This window comes from Alligator mississippiensis, chromosome 2 (genome assembly GCF_030867095.1).
Source record: "Alligator mississippiensis isolate rAllMis1 chromosome 2, rAllMis1, whole genome shotgun sequence".
NCBI lineage: Eukaryota > Metazoa > Chordata > Crocodylia > Alligatoridae > Alligator > Alligator mississippiensis.
In genome coordinates, this window is record NC_081825.1 from 148,179,195 (window position 1) to 148,194,503 (window position 15,309).

The window sequence follows — 15,309 nt, forward strand, 5'->3', positions numbered from 1 at the left end:
ATGGCCCATGTTCAGCATGCGCTCTGCATGTTTTGGTTTGGCCATTACCCTCCTCTTCATGTCGAACACAATACAGTATGCTGGATATCTGTAATGTTATGCAGAAAAAAGAAAAAACAAGTACAGCACTGTGCATGTGAATAATTTGTCACCTGTATCAGACGCGGGCTATTAAGTAATTTCTCTCTCGAAAACTCCACTTAAATCAGCTAATTCTTCATACTTTGTACGAAGAGGACCTGCCCTCTATGGACAGGTAGGCTCTTAGGTATATTTCTCATGCCAGATTCTGTAAATTCACAAAAGGAACTGCCAGAATGGCATCTGTCCAGGTTTATTTGATTTTTCAGCAAGAGAAGAAGAGGAGGGAATGTAACCCATATTTGCAGTTTTCCAATAGAAGGGTATGTATTCCTACTGATAAGAGGCTCAGGGGTGGACAAAATACAGCCCCTAGGCCAGATCCAGCCTGATGGGGTGCATGCTGGCATCAGCTGCGGATACTGCCTGCAGATTCCTGCCAGGGATCAGGGCGATTGCCTGGGACCACAGCTGATGCAGCAGCATCACCCGCGGATCCAGGAGGACACCCTGATCCCCAGGCGGAAACTGTTGCCTGCATCCACAGCTGATGCCTGTGCCTGCCTGGTGCTGCTTCTGGCGCATGGGCTGGAGCTGGTGTAAGCTGCAAGGCCATGCTGTGGGTGTGTGATGATTAGCGGAGGGGGAGGAAGGGGGAGATAGAGAGAGGAGGCTTTGCTGCAACAGCAGCCAGTGTCAGGTGCTGGGCAAAAGCGTGCTCGCCACTTCCAGGGCCCTTCTGGCTGCAGCTGCCTGGAGCCTGCATCGCAGCTGCCTTGTGGCTCCTCCCTGCTGCTGCTGCTGCCCCCTGCCACTTCCAAGCTGCTGCGGGGTGGCAGTGGCAGTGGCAGCAGCAGGGAGGAGCTGCAGGACAGGCTAGGCACAGGCTCCGGGCAGCCAGAAGGGCCCTGGAAGTGGCAAGCATGGCTACTGCTGAGTCCTGCTTTTACCCAGTACTGGCCACTGCTGCTCAGCCACTGTGCAGCACTGGGTGGCAACAGCATCAGCTGTGGATGCAGGCGGCAGCTTCCTCCTGTGGATTGGGATGTCTGCCCAAGCCCTATATTGGGATAGAAGGGTGGGCCAGAGGCTGAAGCTGCTGCCTGCACCCACACCAACTCTCCCTATAGCCCGATCCCACATAGAAAGGTTTGATGAGCTTTTGTGGAAGGGGAATGGGACCCAGCCTGCAACAGCTCCCCAAAACTCCCTATATGGTTCTCGGGCCCAAATAATTGCTCACTTCTGTTATATAGTGTTTCTCACATTTGGTTGAGCACTCAGTTATGAAGACTCAGATTCTACTTACCTCATTTTCAATCACTTTTGTGACATTTGTCCCCCGCAGACAGGCTGCCTGGTGTCAAAGCAGATAGGGCAGTTACTTGGAAGCATAAGTAGATGTCCTCTGATCTTAGTTGGGGGCTTCCTTGTGTATTAATGGCTAGCAAAGCGTTAGTCATGTCAACAGAGTAGATTTCTGACAGACTGAAAATCCAGCAAATTTCCTGTTATTTGATTATGTTGATTCTTAAATATTTGTCATAACCCAAATGTCTACACTGACAGCCACAATGTGAGCCACCAAATGAGGACACTGGCATTGATTGTCATGTAAATCGGTTGCGTGAAATTTAGGGCAGCAGTTCTCAACCAGGTATCTGCGGCCCTCTGGGGTGCCCCCAGCAGGTTTCAGGGGGTCCCCCCTGCCTGGCCCATTGTGGGGAGTTGCCGCTTCAGTCCTCTGGGGCTTAGATGAGTCCCAAGGAGGGGGTGGGCCCACCTCACCCGGCCCCACAGCATCCATCTTGTGGGTGGCACTGCGGGCCGGCAGGTGGGAGAGGCTCCGCATTGCTGCTGTTCAGGTGAGTGGGGCTCTGGGGCTCCCCACTGCTGAACCTCGCCCACTGCACCCGGGGCCCTTGGGGGTCCAGGCTGGGGAGCCAGGTCAGTCTTCTCCTGTGCAAAGGTTGAAAACCCCTGATTTAGGATACCTGACCTGTTTGTATTGTTAACCGATTACTAATCTAGAAATTCTTTGCTCTCTGAAGTGTTTAACAAGAGGTTCTTCAAGAAAAAAGTTCTTACTGTACCATTGACTTACCGTATGACCCCAAGAGACTCTGTTGAGGGTGCTGGGCTGCTAAATGTACCCTTGCAGTCTTTTCATTTTGATGTTTGGGATGAAAGCAGGTTGAGTGGGGAATCTGTGCTCTCTGCTACTGATGGAAAATCTTTTTTGCTTGACTAATGTAACAAGTAAGCACAGAGAATGAAATGCTCCTGCAGTTTGTCAACTAGATGTAGAGAACAATGCACATTTGAGTGTAAAATATGAGGTGGAATATTTTTTTCCTTTAGAGAATTTTTGACTGCTGATTTGAGAGTGGAGAACACCAATAGTGATGGTGATGCAGCCACTGTGTAATTTTCTGTTTCTGTAATAAAGAGTTATAGGGCCATATAACTGGAAGATGGAGAGGTAAGAGTAGTCATTTTCATTTCTTTGCTGCAGCATTGAAATACTAGAATTATCATTGCATTAGTCTGCCATACTGTCACCAACGACAAGTGAACGTGCTAGTGAATTACTTAAAGGGAAACTTTGGTTCCTTGGGAGCTTCTGAACACAGGACAAAGTTGCACTTTGCATAAATCAAAGGATGAGTCGGTAGGCCCTTTCTTTTTCAATAGAGGAAGTGGCTAGGAGAGAAATATATAGGAAAGGTCTGTGATGGGGAGAGGAGCAGAACTCCGTCTTGTATAAAAAGGGAGACTGGCCATCTATTTCCTCTGATGAACAAAGATACAAATTGTCACAACCCAAGGGTGTGATTTTTGTTTGTGTGTGCTTCGGCACTGCTGAATTATTTCCCGCCACTTGTAGCTTTCTTTGCAGGGTGCATTTCTTCGTTGCAGCAGAGAAATGCACGTTGCAAGGGGTTCCCGCCATTTGTATTCAGATTCGTGCCCCACTATTGGTCAGTTCTAAATTATTCCTACGTGGCGGCTAGCGATTGGCTTGCTAGCCGTATAAAAGGCTTGAGTGGTTTCCGCCCAAGTTGGAGGACTCCACAACTATCAGGAGGAAGAGAACTTCACATCTTGTGAAGATCTCTAAGCGCTGCGGAGCCTATCGGACCCAGCGTGTATCTCAAGAAGGCTATAGGGGTCTGATCAGCCTCTCCCCGTCGCCGTCTGATCCCTCGACGTACCCTTCCCTGTGCGCAAAGTTCCACAGAGCCTAGCAAACTTCATGTGAGTGAATCCAGAGCTCTACTCGGGGTTCGAGTCCTGCAGTTTTTTTCTTCCTGTCGCCGAAACCCCACTGCGACGTACTCCTGAGGTTTCTGTTCATCTCCCGTCGCCGAAACCCCATTGCGACGTACCCTTACGTTCTGCAGGTTTGAGTTTTTTGTTTTGTTTTGTAACCGCAACTCAAGCAAGTTTTCCTGCCTGCACCGCGACCATCTTCGGTGTAAGTAAAATAATCTTAAATCAACCACTAAGCATCCGTGCCTAATTCTAGCGTGCTGCCTGTCTTCCCCGACCCAGCGTGTCCGGGCTGCTGGCCACAGCCCACCGCGCGAAAAAGGGCCTCGGACTGCTCCCGGCCCGCACACAAATCAATGTAAAGAACATATAGAATTGGAGGATGAGAAGACAGTGATGTCTGACATTCTTTGGATATGTAGGAAATATTAAAATACCCCAGTAGTACTGACTAGTTCATTTTTCATTAATGAAAATGAGTAACAGTCTTTAATGATTTAATATGCTTCATTTCTAGTAAGTTAATGTCCTTTTTGTACAAGAAAAAATGGATATTTTCTGAGATGGTTTCCTTTAAAACAAAATACACTTTTATTGTTACAATAATTTTAAAGCCTTTTAATTAAAGATGTGATATGGAATTTAGTTTTGTACATCTGGAAGACCTGTAAAAACTTGTATAGTTGGTTTTGGTAATAATTATTTTCTTACAGGAAACAGTGAACATGTACCCATTCCAAATGCACAGCATTGCTTTGTCAACATTTGCTTCCTTAATTGGGCCATTTGGAGGCTTTTTTGCTAGTGGATTCAAAAGGGCTTTCAAAATCAAGGTTTGTATGAAACTTTTTTTTTTTTAAACTTAGGAAAACGTTGATAGATCCTCCTTCTAAAATTTGAATGACGTGACTTCAGATTGTAATGACCCAGTCACACACTTTCTGCTGAAAAGGGATGTTGACCATCAAGCCTCTGACACAGTACTCTGGTTGTTCAAACGTATAGTGTATGTTGTTCTTAAACTTACTTGTATACAGCACACACTCTTCCGTCAAAAATCAGCTCTCTCAAATTGGCACATTTTAAGCAGAGAAGCTTATTTTCTTGCCAGAATAGAGGCAAAGAAGAGTAGAAGCATAAAGATGTGCTACATGACAGCTGCCAGCTTTTCTCTCCTTGTCAGAAAGCAGGAGGGGGTTCAGTCCAGTGTTAACTTTTTCACAGTTGCTCTCAAATTGGCACAGTTTCTTGGAGGAAAGGGACATCAGTAGCTACTGAGCATGGGAGTCAGGGGCACAGCCCCTGAGTCAGAACTTCCTAGACATTTGATGCTAGAAGCTGCAAGTGACAAGGGAAGGTGCTGGATCCCAGTTCAGGGACCTGCTAGTTCAGAGACTTCTTGCCTTGACTGTATTTGTAGGGTTTGCCAGCACCTGCCACTTGCTGTGCTCTGCAGTAAAGATGTAAAGGACAGTCCGTGCTTCCTGCTCAGTTCCCCCTCAGTTGCAGCATCCCTCCATGGCAAGAACTGCAGGGAGGAGGAGAAGGCTGGCAGGAAGTAAAGTGTGCATTAGGATAAAACATCTTGAGGAACTTGAGATTCCAGTTCACCATTTCTCTTTCCTTGCTTTCCAATGGGGTTTGCATCTTCTGAGACCCTTTTCTCAGTGAAAGGATCCATGTATATGTGGAGCTCCTTGCTTTGAGAATAGTGCAGTGGGTCCACAGTCACTGGTGAGGTGGCCCCAGCTCAGTATGAGAGGTTGGGGGGCAGCCCAGAATTTTTGTTGACTTCACCTTTTGGACTGCTGCAATTCCTGCCATGTCACTCTGTATTGCTGTTTGTCCCTGTTTCACTGCAGTTTTTGTGTGTCTTTCACAATGTCTAGATAATTACTGAGCAGTTCAGTCCCTCTGCCTGCAGGTGGAAAATCCAAGACTTTTCCTACAGCACACTGTTGCTTAGAGTTTGTCCAATCTTTTCTGAACTGCAGATTCCCGATAGCAAAACTGTGTGCTAATGTGTGTTAACACAGGCATTTCTTAAATATTTTTGTGATTTTTTTAAAAAGAGGAGAGGGTGATGACTTCCAGTCCTTGTGATCTCTGGGCAGCAGGGATCAAAATTGTAACCAAAAGTGGTTTCTGGGGAAAGGGGCATTATGGGATTGTTGCTGGAAGGCTTATATACTGCTAGATATAATTCAGCATCCACAGAGATGTGCATTGGTGGAACAGTCGCAGTGCAGGAATTAAATTGCTTAACCTTTAGCAAGTCACATCACCTCTCTGTGCCCCTTCTCTTCTCTTCTTACTACTTATCTGTCTTGTCTGTTTGGATTGAAAGTCCTTTGAGGCAGAGACTTGCTATGAGTTTTAGTGCCCTGCACCAGTGAACCCATGTCTTCATTAGGGCCTTCAGGCACTGCTGTGGAACAAACAGTATCATACTAATGTAGTACATGTGAACATGTATACTACTGTGATTTTTTTTCCCCTAAAGGATTTTGCAGACACTATTCCTGGCCATGGTGGAATAATGGATCGTTTTGATTGTCAATATTTGATGGCTACTTTTGTTCACGTGTATATCACCAGTTTCATAAGGTATTCTCACATACATAGTTAATATAAGTGCAATAAACTTCCTTCTGTTGCATGTAGTTCTGCTCTGCTGGAATAAAAACTTAGCTTTAAACTTTATTTGTCTAATTACTTTGGGAAAGGGATTTTGGAGCTATCATGAAATTCCATACAACTTCTGAGGATAGCAGGCTATTTACCTCTGACTGTTATGGAAAGATTGGAACTTGTTCCTGGCTGAATATAAAGAAAGCTAATTGGAAACAACCACTAACATCAACCATTGCTACAGTCAGAGGAGCTGTGATTCTGTTTCTTCCTCTTTACGTCTGGTATTGTTCAGGGGGAACCAGTAGGTTTAAGTGGAAGTTTTTTCCAATCAAATCTTTTTATTTCAGTGGTCTAACTTCTAAATTTTAGATCTAGATTTTTCAATATGTAGTTGAGGACAGGCCACTTATTTCATAGAACCATAGGGCTGAAAGGGACCTCAAGTGATCATCTAGTCCAGCGTTTCTGAACCAGTGAGCTGTGACCCAAAAGTGGGTCTCAGGAATGTTGTGAACACACTTAAAAATGGATCAACAAACTTAAACAATGGATTCTTCTTTAAAGGGGAAAAACATGGGAAACTGAGGCTTTTCCCTTGCAGGCTGGCAGAGTTCCAGCCTGTGAGGGGCTGCTTAGGGCTCCCATACCCCCCCACACACCCACCTTCTGCCCCATATACTGGAAGCCTGGGGCAGCAGGTTGGTAGTGAGGGCCACTGGGTCAGGACTGGCTGCTGATGTTTACAAAATGGGTCCTGGTACAAAAAAGGTTGAGAACCACTGATCTAGTCCAACTGCCTGGTTCACCTAGTTAAAATTCCCATTAGGTTCCTACAAGACTACATTGAGGAAAATAGATTTTAAATTAAATTAAATCACAAGACAAAACATCTGTTCTGGAGAGATCATTACATTAGGAAAACCTCTCCTTTTAAGAAAACATTGACAGTGTATTTGTACAATGGGGAAAGGGAAAGAAGCATCACTTCTCTATGGTAGGTTCAGATTTTGCTTTGAATTAAAACCTGTTTTTCATTGACAGGGGCCCAAATCCTAGCAAATTGTTGAAACAGCTGTTGGTACTTCAGCCAGAACAACAACTAAATGTATATAAAACCCTGAAATCTCATCTCATAGAAAAAGGGATCCTTCAACCATCAACAAAGGGATAGTGAGACGGAATGGAGGACTACAGGAAAATGGCTAGAAAGGCCCTCACGGGAATACATTACAAGTGTTCACACTGATAGTGGCTGAACATGTAGTCTTGAAGACATGAATTTTTTTCCCCCTTGAAATTACTGTGAATATTTAGTAAGACATTTAAAATTTGTTACCTATTCTAGGACAGTGACATTGCTTGCAAAATAACTAAACATTTAATGAGCATTTTAGTTTGTGAAGTTGATGGTACTCATACCATCAGGTATATACATAGATAAATGCCCTCTTTCAGTATCCAGCCAGATGGGCTCAATAGTTTTAAAAAATAACTTGCATTCTAAATGACAGTAACTAATATGAAATCTACTGGAATTGTGCAATTCACAAAGCAAATGTTAATGTAATTTATCAGTACTGGGCTTGCTTTTAATGCAAGTTTTATGGTACTGTATAGGTTAGCAATAGGTGGCATATTTTTATCTGAAATGGTTATTGAGGGATAATTGGGATGAGATGCTATTTTATCCATTGTGCTACTGAGTGTATTGTTTCCAAGAAAAAAAAAAAATCTCCTGGATACTGGTGAGGAAAGTGAGGCTGTCACCAAGACTTAGTCTACTTTACAAAGTTCTGCTGGTGGGGCTGTTGTTGACTAAGAATGCAAAGAGATCATGTCCCTGCCTGACACCACCATCGCAACAAAACCCCTGGTATGGACACAGTTTTGCCAGTAGAAGGTGACTTTTCCTGGCTAAGCTTTTGCTATTTAGGGAGCAGCTATAAATATAGTGGAAGAAAAACCCTTTCTTCTGGCATAGGCTGTGTGCGTGCCAGGGGGCTGTTTTGGGGGCAAATGTGGTTGCTTTCTTGCTGTAATGAAAATAACAGCTTGGGCCAAATGTAGACAAGCCCTCAAACAGTTACTGTTGGTTCTCTAACGTTGTTCATTAAAAATGACTAAGCTTAGCTCATTTTTTAGTTATATTTCTTAGAACTTTTTTTTCTAATGAAACCAATTCATATTAATAAAATAGAGGTGCCTGGACTTTGTCACTGACTTTTTGGTACAAAACATCTGGAATAGAAGCAGATATACATATAGTCAGAACTACAGTATCCAACAATATGGGGGTCCTGCAGCTTAGTGATTTTACACTTCAGGCCTTAGTTCCAAGGCTAGGTCACTGTCTGGAGTGAGTTCACGTTAACCTTACTGTTTGTGCCTCAGTTTCCTCATCTGTAAAATTGGTGGTATTTCCCTCTCCTGTAAAGTGCTTTGAGATCCTTGGATGAAAAGTGCAATATTAGTACCAGTTTTTACCCTTTATTATTCCCTTGAAAGCGGTAACTTTTGTCTGACCGACCTAATAGCTTGGGGTTGAGATGGCACATTCTTTTCCCACTGCCTCTTACCACCAGTTAAGTAACTGTTAGCATCTCAAATAATGTGGGCAAAAATGTGAGGATTCAGTCGAAAAAAAACCAAAACCTTACAGAAAGTTGCTGTCCTGTAGACTTAGTGAAGTAAATGTGAGAAAGTTAACACTTGAATAATTCTCCATTTTTGCTGCTTACTGATCTCCTTTTACATACTATTCCTTTTATCATGTGGTGATAATTTTATTGAAATTGAAAATAGATATACATGTATTTTGAATAAATGCACATTATTCCTTAATGAACAAAAGCACATGAATGCCAAAAAAGTGTCTTTTGGTGTCCTGGAGACTGTAACTTGATACAATTTAATTTCCTAAAAATCTAATGCAAATAGGCTTTTCTTGCATTGAGCACTGACTATTTATATTTGTGAAGGGTTAAAGGTGAAATCTACAAGTTGTTTGATGCTACATAAAACCATGTAGAAAGCAGGTAGGACTGCTAATAGGCTGGTTGCTTGTAAAATTCAAGTTTTTGTTTACATCAGATCAGAATCTGAAACCACTGTATATTCTGTTTTGGGACTCCACGCTATTATTGCATTAGGCCAGGGTATTGTGTACATAATCTGTATATAGTAAAATAGTCTATACATTGTTATAAAAGGGTTATACAGCATATGTTCTAATTCTAAAAGTCTTTCCTCTTGCGAACAGTAGTGTAAGCACACAGCTGAGGGAATTACACTGTACTTTCTATATCCTACTCAAAGTACAGTACTTCTGTCAAAAGAATGTTTTAGAGAAAAATGACAGCTTTAAATCATATTACTCCAGGTTGTCTTCCACAACTGTGATTACAGCTGCTCAGTAGAAGTATATATTGAAACCAAGTGCAAGTAGGACAAAATGCAACAGAACTTGAAGTTTAAAGGGTAACACAGACAAAAATATGAGACATAGAAAGTTGCTTGGAAGTAAGTCAATTTTATGAAAGACAGAAATAGAGGGGTGTCTCCTGAAGGAGGAGTGGATGACCAAAATCATCCATGTAGCAGAAACATATAAATAGGCTTTAGCTATATAGTAAGGTTTTAGCAGAGGCTTCCTACAAAAACACAGCCTTGGGTGTATATATAAGATATATACATATATAAATAAATATAATTTTTAATTTTAAATGTTTGAACTTTTGAGTGTATCTTTATAGCATGTATATTATGGAAACAGAATGCATTTTAGCATTGAGTACTGTAAAGCAAATGAAGTTAATGGCTCTATATTTGCACAGGAAAAAAGAACAAAACTACAAGTTATTTCACTGGCTAAAGTTAAAATGAAGCAAGATTCTTCAGAAATATTAATGGTTAACCACTCAGTCTGCTGATTTTGACATATTCTTAGCATACTGGGTTAGGCCTTGGTGTCTATCTTTTTAAGACTCAGTTCTTATGGAATGCCAGGAGCACCTCTGCTGTGTGTAAAATGAGTTTTCTTCCAAGATTTCTCGTTCTTCCATGAATTTAACCATACAAGGACACAATGACTTAGGAGAGGCTGATTTTTACACCAGTGATTTCTCTGCATTTGTTTTTTTGCTTAACAAGGATGTTGTGATTGCCTCATTGAGCAGACAGTGTAGGAACAATGTCTATATTGTACATGCTGTTAGCATATTATGTATGTTTTAATTGATGGTTTCAATCTTTAAACTGGGATTGGGCGAATAAAATTGGGGGACACATTTCTTATTTCAGTGTCTTTTTTTTCTGGAGCAAACATTGCAACTGACAACTTCTAATAATTCAGGCATCTTTGCATTGTTTCAGAGAAAGTTGATCTTCCTTTTTTTTTTCCCCCCTGCCCCCATCAATGAAGGAGCTATTAATTATTTGCTTATTTATCAAATCTGAACCCTGGTATGACTTTTTTATCCACCTTGGACTGTGGTTACTAATAGCTTTCACCTTGAAGAAACTGAAACCTGTAAAAAAGAAATAAATCCCACTATCACTAAGAGTGGAATCAAGTTATCTGGAATGGCAGCCTTCTGACACAGCACAAATCTTAATCACTGAAAAGAATGGGTAAGTGAGGGGATGCATTCATTATATCTTTCATTGTTATTTTTTTGAAAACAAGATGGTTTTGAAGCCTGCTCCCCTTTTGCATTGTATTATGGTGCCAGCATTTGCCTCACCGCATGGATAGCTTAGCTTGAAATTCTGATCCTGCTTATGCATCTGTCTCCTCCCTTCCTGTTCCGCTTTCCAGCATGGATTCCAGTTGCTTCAGGTCCTCTTCCAGCCTCAAGGTAAGCCTCTGTTCATGAGCCCCTTTCATCCTTTGTGTATTGTGGGCTGGGTTTTTGATCTTGAAATTGCAGCTGGTCTCAATGCTTTCTTTGTCCCTTCCATCTCTCTCTCGATCTGCAAACATATTTCCTCAGACAGATGCTTGTGTGCTTTTGTGCCTTTGGATAGCTCTTCTTTTTCGACAATCCAGCTTGTTCCTTGGAAAAACCTTTCCTGGGACAGCAGCCTTAGAAATCTGCCGACTGTCTGACTCACGGAACTGCGCTTGCAGAAGGTGATTCACTTTTAGTGACTGCAAAAGGCAAGTGCTTCAGTAACAAACTGGACTGACAATGAGACATACATTTTTATGGGGAATTGAAACACTTTGGTCAGATTTTTATCAGTTTATTGGATTATTTTATTTAAGATTAAACAAAACTTTCTACTTGTTGTGGAAAGGTCCTTTGCCTTACTTGAGTGGAACCTACAGCAGTTAAACTTTGTGTTTTTAAAATGGTTTGCAAAAGGGGCAGATAACTTCCCTGTGTCAAATGAAAACTTGTTAACTCTGTCACTTGGCCTAAGAGATGTATGTTGCCTGTCCCTCCCATGTCAGGGTGTAACTAACAAATGCCTTCAATTCAAATAATACCCACAGAAGCCACATTGCCAAGTATCCACTATAGTAAGTGTGATTGGCCACTGCACGTGACATGAAATTTTTTTCCCATTTGAATAAGTATTACAAAGCCATGAACTTAGTGGACATGCTCTGATAAGCATGATAGGCAGCTAAACTTTGAGGGTGCTTGCTGTTTAGATTTCAAGTTGGTTCAAGTTTAAGTCAAATTTAATCACATTACCAAGTAAATGTAGTGGTTTCATGAGCTATGCCTATCCCTGAATCTGCATGAAAAAATGTGACTTACAAACAAGACTCAAAACAGCTGCTGGCTACACAAAAATAAAGTTAGAAAACAAGTAGCTAGGAGTCTTCTCATTACAGCAATACATTATAAAGGCAGAAGTTGAATCTTTCTAATGAGTATGTATATAATGCTAAAGCTTGGGTAACTTGCCCAATATATATTAATATTTTGTTTTTATTCAGTTCCTACTAAAGAGTCTTCTGCTTCACACACCAATGGGGAGGGATTACTATTCATAAAATCATAGAAAGTTATGGTTGGAAGGGACCTCAGGAGGTCATCTAGCCGAACTCCCTGCTCAAAGCAGGAGCATCCTCAACTAGATCATCCCAGCCAAGGTTTTGTCCAGCTTGGTCCTAAAAATCTCCAAGAATAGAGGATCCACAACCTCTCTGAGTAACCTGTTCCAGTGTTTTATTACCCTCCTAGTGAGAAAATTCTTCTTAATATCTAACCTAAACTTCCCTTGCTGCAACTTGAGACCAGTGCTCTTTCCTCTGTCATCTGCTACTACTGAGAATAGTCTAACTCCATCCTCTTTCAAAGCCCCCTTCAGGTAGTTGAAAGCTGCTATTAATTACCCCCTCAGTCTTCTCTTCTCTAGACTAAATACGCCCAGTTCCCTCGGCCTCTCATCGGAAGTCATGTGTCCCAGCCCCCCTCACCATTTTCGTTGCTCTCTGCTGGACCATCCTTATCTTTTCTGTAGTGGGGGGCCTAAAACAGTACTCCAAATGTGGCCTTACCAGTGCTGAATAGAGGGGAATAATCACTCCCCTTGACCTGCTGGCAACACTCCTACCAATGCAGCCCAGTATGCTGTTAGCCTTCTTGGCACCAAGGGCACCCTGCTGACTCGTATTCATCTTATTGTCCAGTATAACTCTCTTTTCTGCCCAGCTAGTCAGCCCCCAGCCTGTACTGGTGCCTGGGGTTTTTCCATCCTAAGTGCAGGAGTCTGTTCTTGTCCTTGTCGAACCTCATCAGATTTCTTTTGGCTTAATCCTCCTATTTGTCTAGGTCACTCTGAATCCTAGCCCTCCCCTCCAGCGTATCTACTACTCCCCGCAGCTTGGTGTCATCTGCAAACTTGCTGAGGGTGCACTCTATGCCATCTTCCAGGTCAATGATGATATTGAACAAAACCACCCCCCCAGGACTGACCCCTGGGCACTCCACTTGATAATGGTTGCCAACTAGACATTGAGCCATTGATTATTGCCTAATGCTCCAGCCAGTTTTCTATCCACCTTGCAGTTCATTCATCCAGCCCATGCTTCCTTAGCTTGCCTGCGAGAACGTTGTGGGAGATTGTATCGAAAGCCTTGCTAAAATTAAGATAAACCACATCCACTGGTCTCCCCAGATCCACTGAGCCAGTCATCTCATCATAGAAGGCAGTGAGGTTGGTCAAGCATGACTTGCCCCTGGTGAATCCACGCTGACTGTTCCTAATCACCTTCTTCTCCTCCAAGTGCTTAGAAATGGATTCCTTGAGGATCGGCTCCATGATTTCTCCAGGGACTGAGGTAAGACTAACCAGTCTATAGTTTCCTGGATCCTCCTCCTTCCCTTTCTTAAATATGGGCACTGTTTGCCCTTTTCTGGTCATCCAGGACCTCTCCCAGTCACCATGAGTTTTCAAAGATGATAGCCAATGGCTCTGTTATCACATCAGCCAACTCCCTCACCGCCCTGGATGCCTCCCAACTGGCCCTATTGACTTGTATGTCCAGCTTTTCTAAATAGTCCCTAACCTGTTCTTTTACCACTGTTGGCTGCTCACCTGCCAGGTGCAGTAGTCTGGGAGCTTATATTGCTTGTGAAGACTGAGGTGAAAAAGGCATTGAGTACTTCAGACTTTTCTGCATCCTCCGACACTAGGTTGCCTCCCCCATTCAGTAAGGGACCCACACTTTCCCTGATCTTTCCCTTATTACTGACATACTTGTAGAAACCCTTCTTGTTACCCTTTACATCCCTTGCTAGCTGCAACTCCAGTTGTGCTTTGGCCATCCCAACTTCAACCCTGCATGCCCAAGCAATGGTCTTATACTCCCCCCCCCCCCCCCATTTGTCCAAGTTTCCACTTCTTATAAGCTTTCTTTTTGTGATTTAGTTTCCTGAAGAGTTCCCTGCTAAGCCAAGCTGGTCTTTTCCCATACTTGCTAGTTTTCCTGCGCATCGGGATGGTTTGTTCCTGCACTCTCATTAAGGTTTCTTTAAAGTACAGCCAGCTCTCCTGGACTCCTCTCCCCCCTCAGATTGGCTTCTCAGGGGATCCTGCCCATGCATTCCCTGAATGAGTCAAAGTCTGCTTTTCTGAAGTTCAGGTTCTTTCTTTGCTGCTCTCCATCCTTCCTTTCCACGGGACCTGAACCCAATCATTTTGTATTCGCTGCTGCCCAAGCTGCAATCTACATTCCCCACTGATTCTTCCCTGTTTGTGAACAACAGGTCAAGAGCCATGGTCCCTAGTTGGCTGCTCCTGCATTTGCACCAGAAAGTTGTCCCTAACACTTTCTAAAAACTTTCTGGATTGCCTATGCACTCCTGTATTGCCCTCCCAGTAGATATCAGGGTGATTGAAATCCCACATGGGAGGCAGGGCCTATGATCGGGAAACTTCTGCTAGCTGTTTGAAGAAAGCCTCATACGCCACTTCCTCATGGTCTCCTATTCTTCCCCAAGCAAGTAAAAAATAAAAAAAAACCCTAAAATGAGGAGAGACATTCAATTGTGTTGGGTGGAGTGTGCAACTTGTGACATTTTAGCTTTGTCATATGCTAAATGAGATATCCCAAAGAAAGTGGTGGGGAATAAACTGGGGCAACGCATTATTGCTTTTCATTATAGTATATATCAGTCTCACTTGCATTCCCTTAGGCAGACTTGGACAAATGGATTGCTTCTTCATGCAGTGAATGGCACATGACAAAATGGTGGGGTTAAAGGTTACAACTTCCAGACAAGCTTTTGGAGGAAAAAGCCTAGAAGGTCAAGTTGTTAGGGATGTGAGTTTCTTGAACACCCAGCTTCACTGCTGTTTGGAAAACAATGTGGTGCAGCACTCCAGACAGTTTTTCCTTTAGTCCATTAAATGGCTCTGCTGCATTATTGAGGAAAGAAGGCAATGAGCAGGGCCAAGCTTCGTTACTTAAATACAGCCTAATCTGTACAGTCAGGTCCAACCCTGCAACCCTGTAGCGATTAACAGATTCTTTCTTAGCTGAGTGAAGGATAAAGCATATGGGAATCTATTCTAAAAATATAATTTTAGCTAACTTTAAGAGCTTTTCTTATGGCATTCATTACAATTTAGCTAAACTAGTTAATAATAGTCTATGAAACAGAATAAAGAAATTCTTGTCCACGGCAACAGGAGTCTGAAATACTCAATGGAAAGCCTTCCTAGTGAAGTTTCGAGCTACATTTTAGAATGAAAAATAAACTCTACGCTACACTGATTTAACCTTTTCAGAGACCTGAGGATGGAACCCTACATATGATGTATGTGCAATAACCATTTTACAATGCCTTTTAAAAGCTGATG

At 42.7% G+C, this 15,309-nt stretch overlaps 1 protein-coding gene across 3 annotated transcripts in view; it reads left to right on the forward strand.

Annotated features, from left to right (window-relative positions):
* CDS1 (CDP-diacylglycerol synthase 1) overlaps nucleotides 1-15,309 on the forward strand; it is a 124,368-nt gene that overhangs the window by 103,654 nt on the left and 5,405 nt on the right. For 2 of the 3 annotated variants that reach the window (XM_019479338.2, XM_019479332.2), the window contains exons 11-13: nucleotides 4,068-4,187; nucleotides 5,858-5,961; nucleotides 7,030-10,274. The exons of the other annotated variant lie outside the window; for it this stretch is intronic. In XM_019479338.2, the coding sequence (XP_019334883.1) occupies nucleotides 4,068-4,187; nucleotides 5,858-5,961; nucleotides 7,030-7,159 (354 nt within the window). In that variant the 3' untranslated portion in view covers nucleotides 7,160-10,274. Of the gene's footprint in view, nucleotides 1-4,067; nucleotides 4,188-5,857; nucleotides 5,962-7,029; nucleotides 10,275-15,309 lie in introns of those variants that run through there. 3 annotated transcript variants of the gene reach the window in all.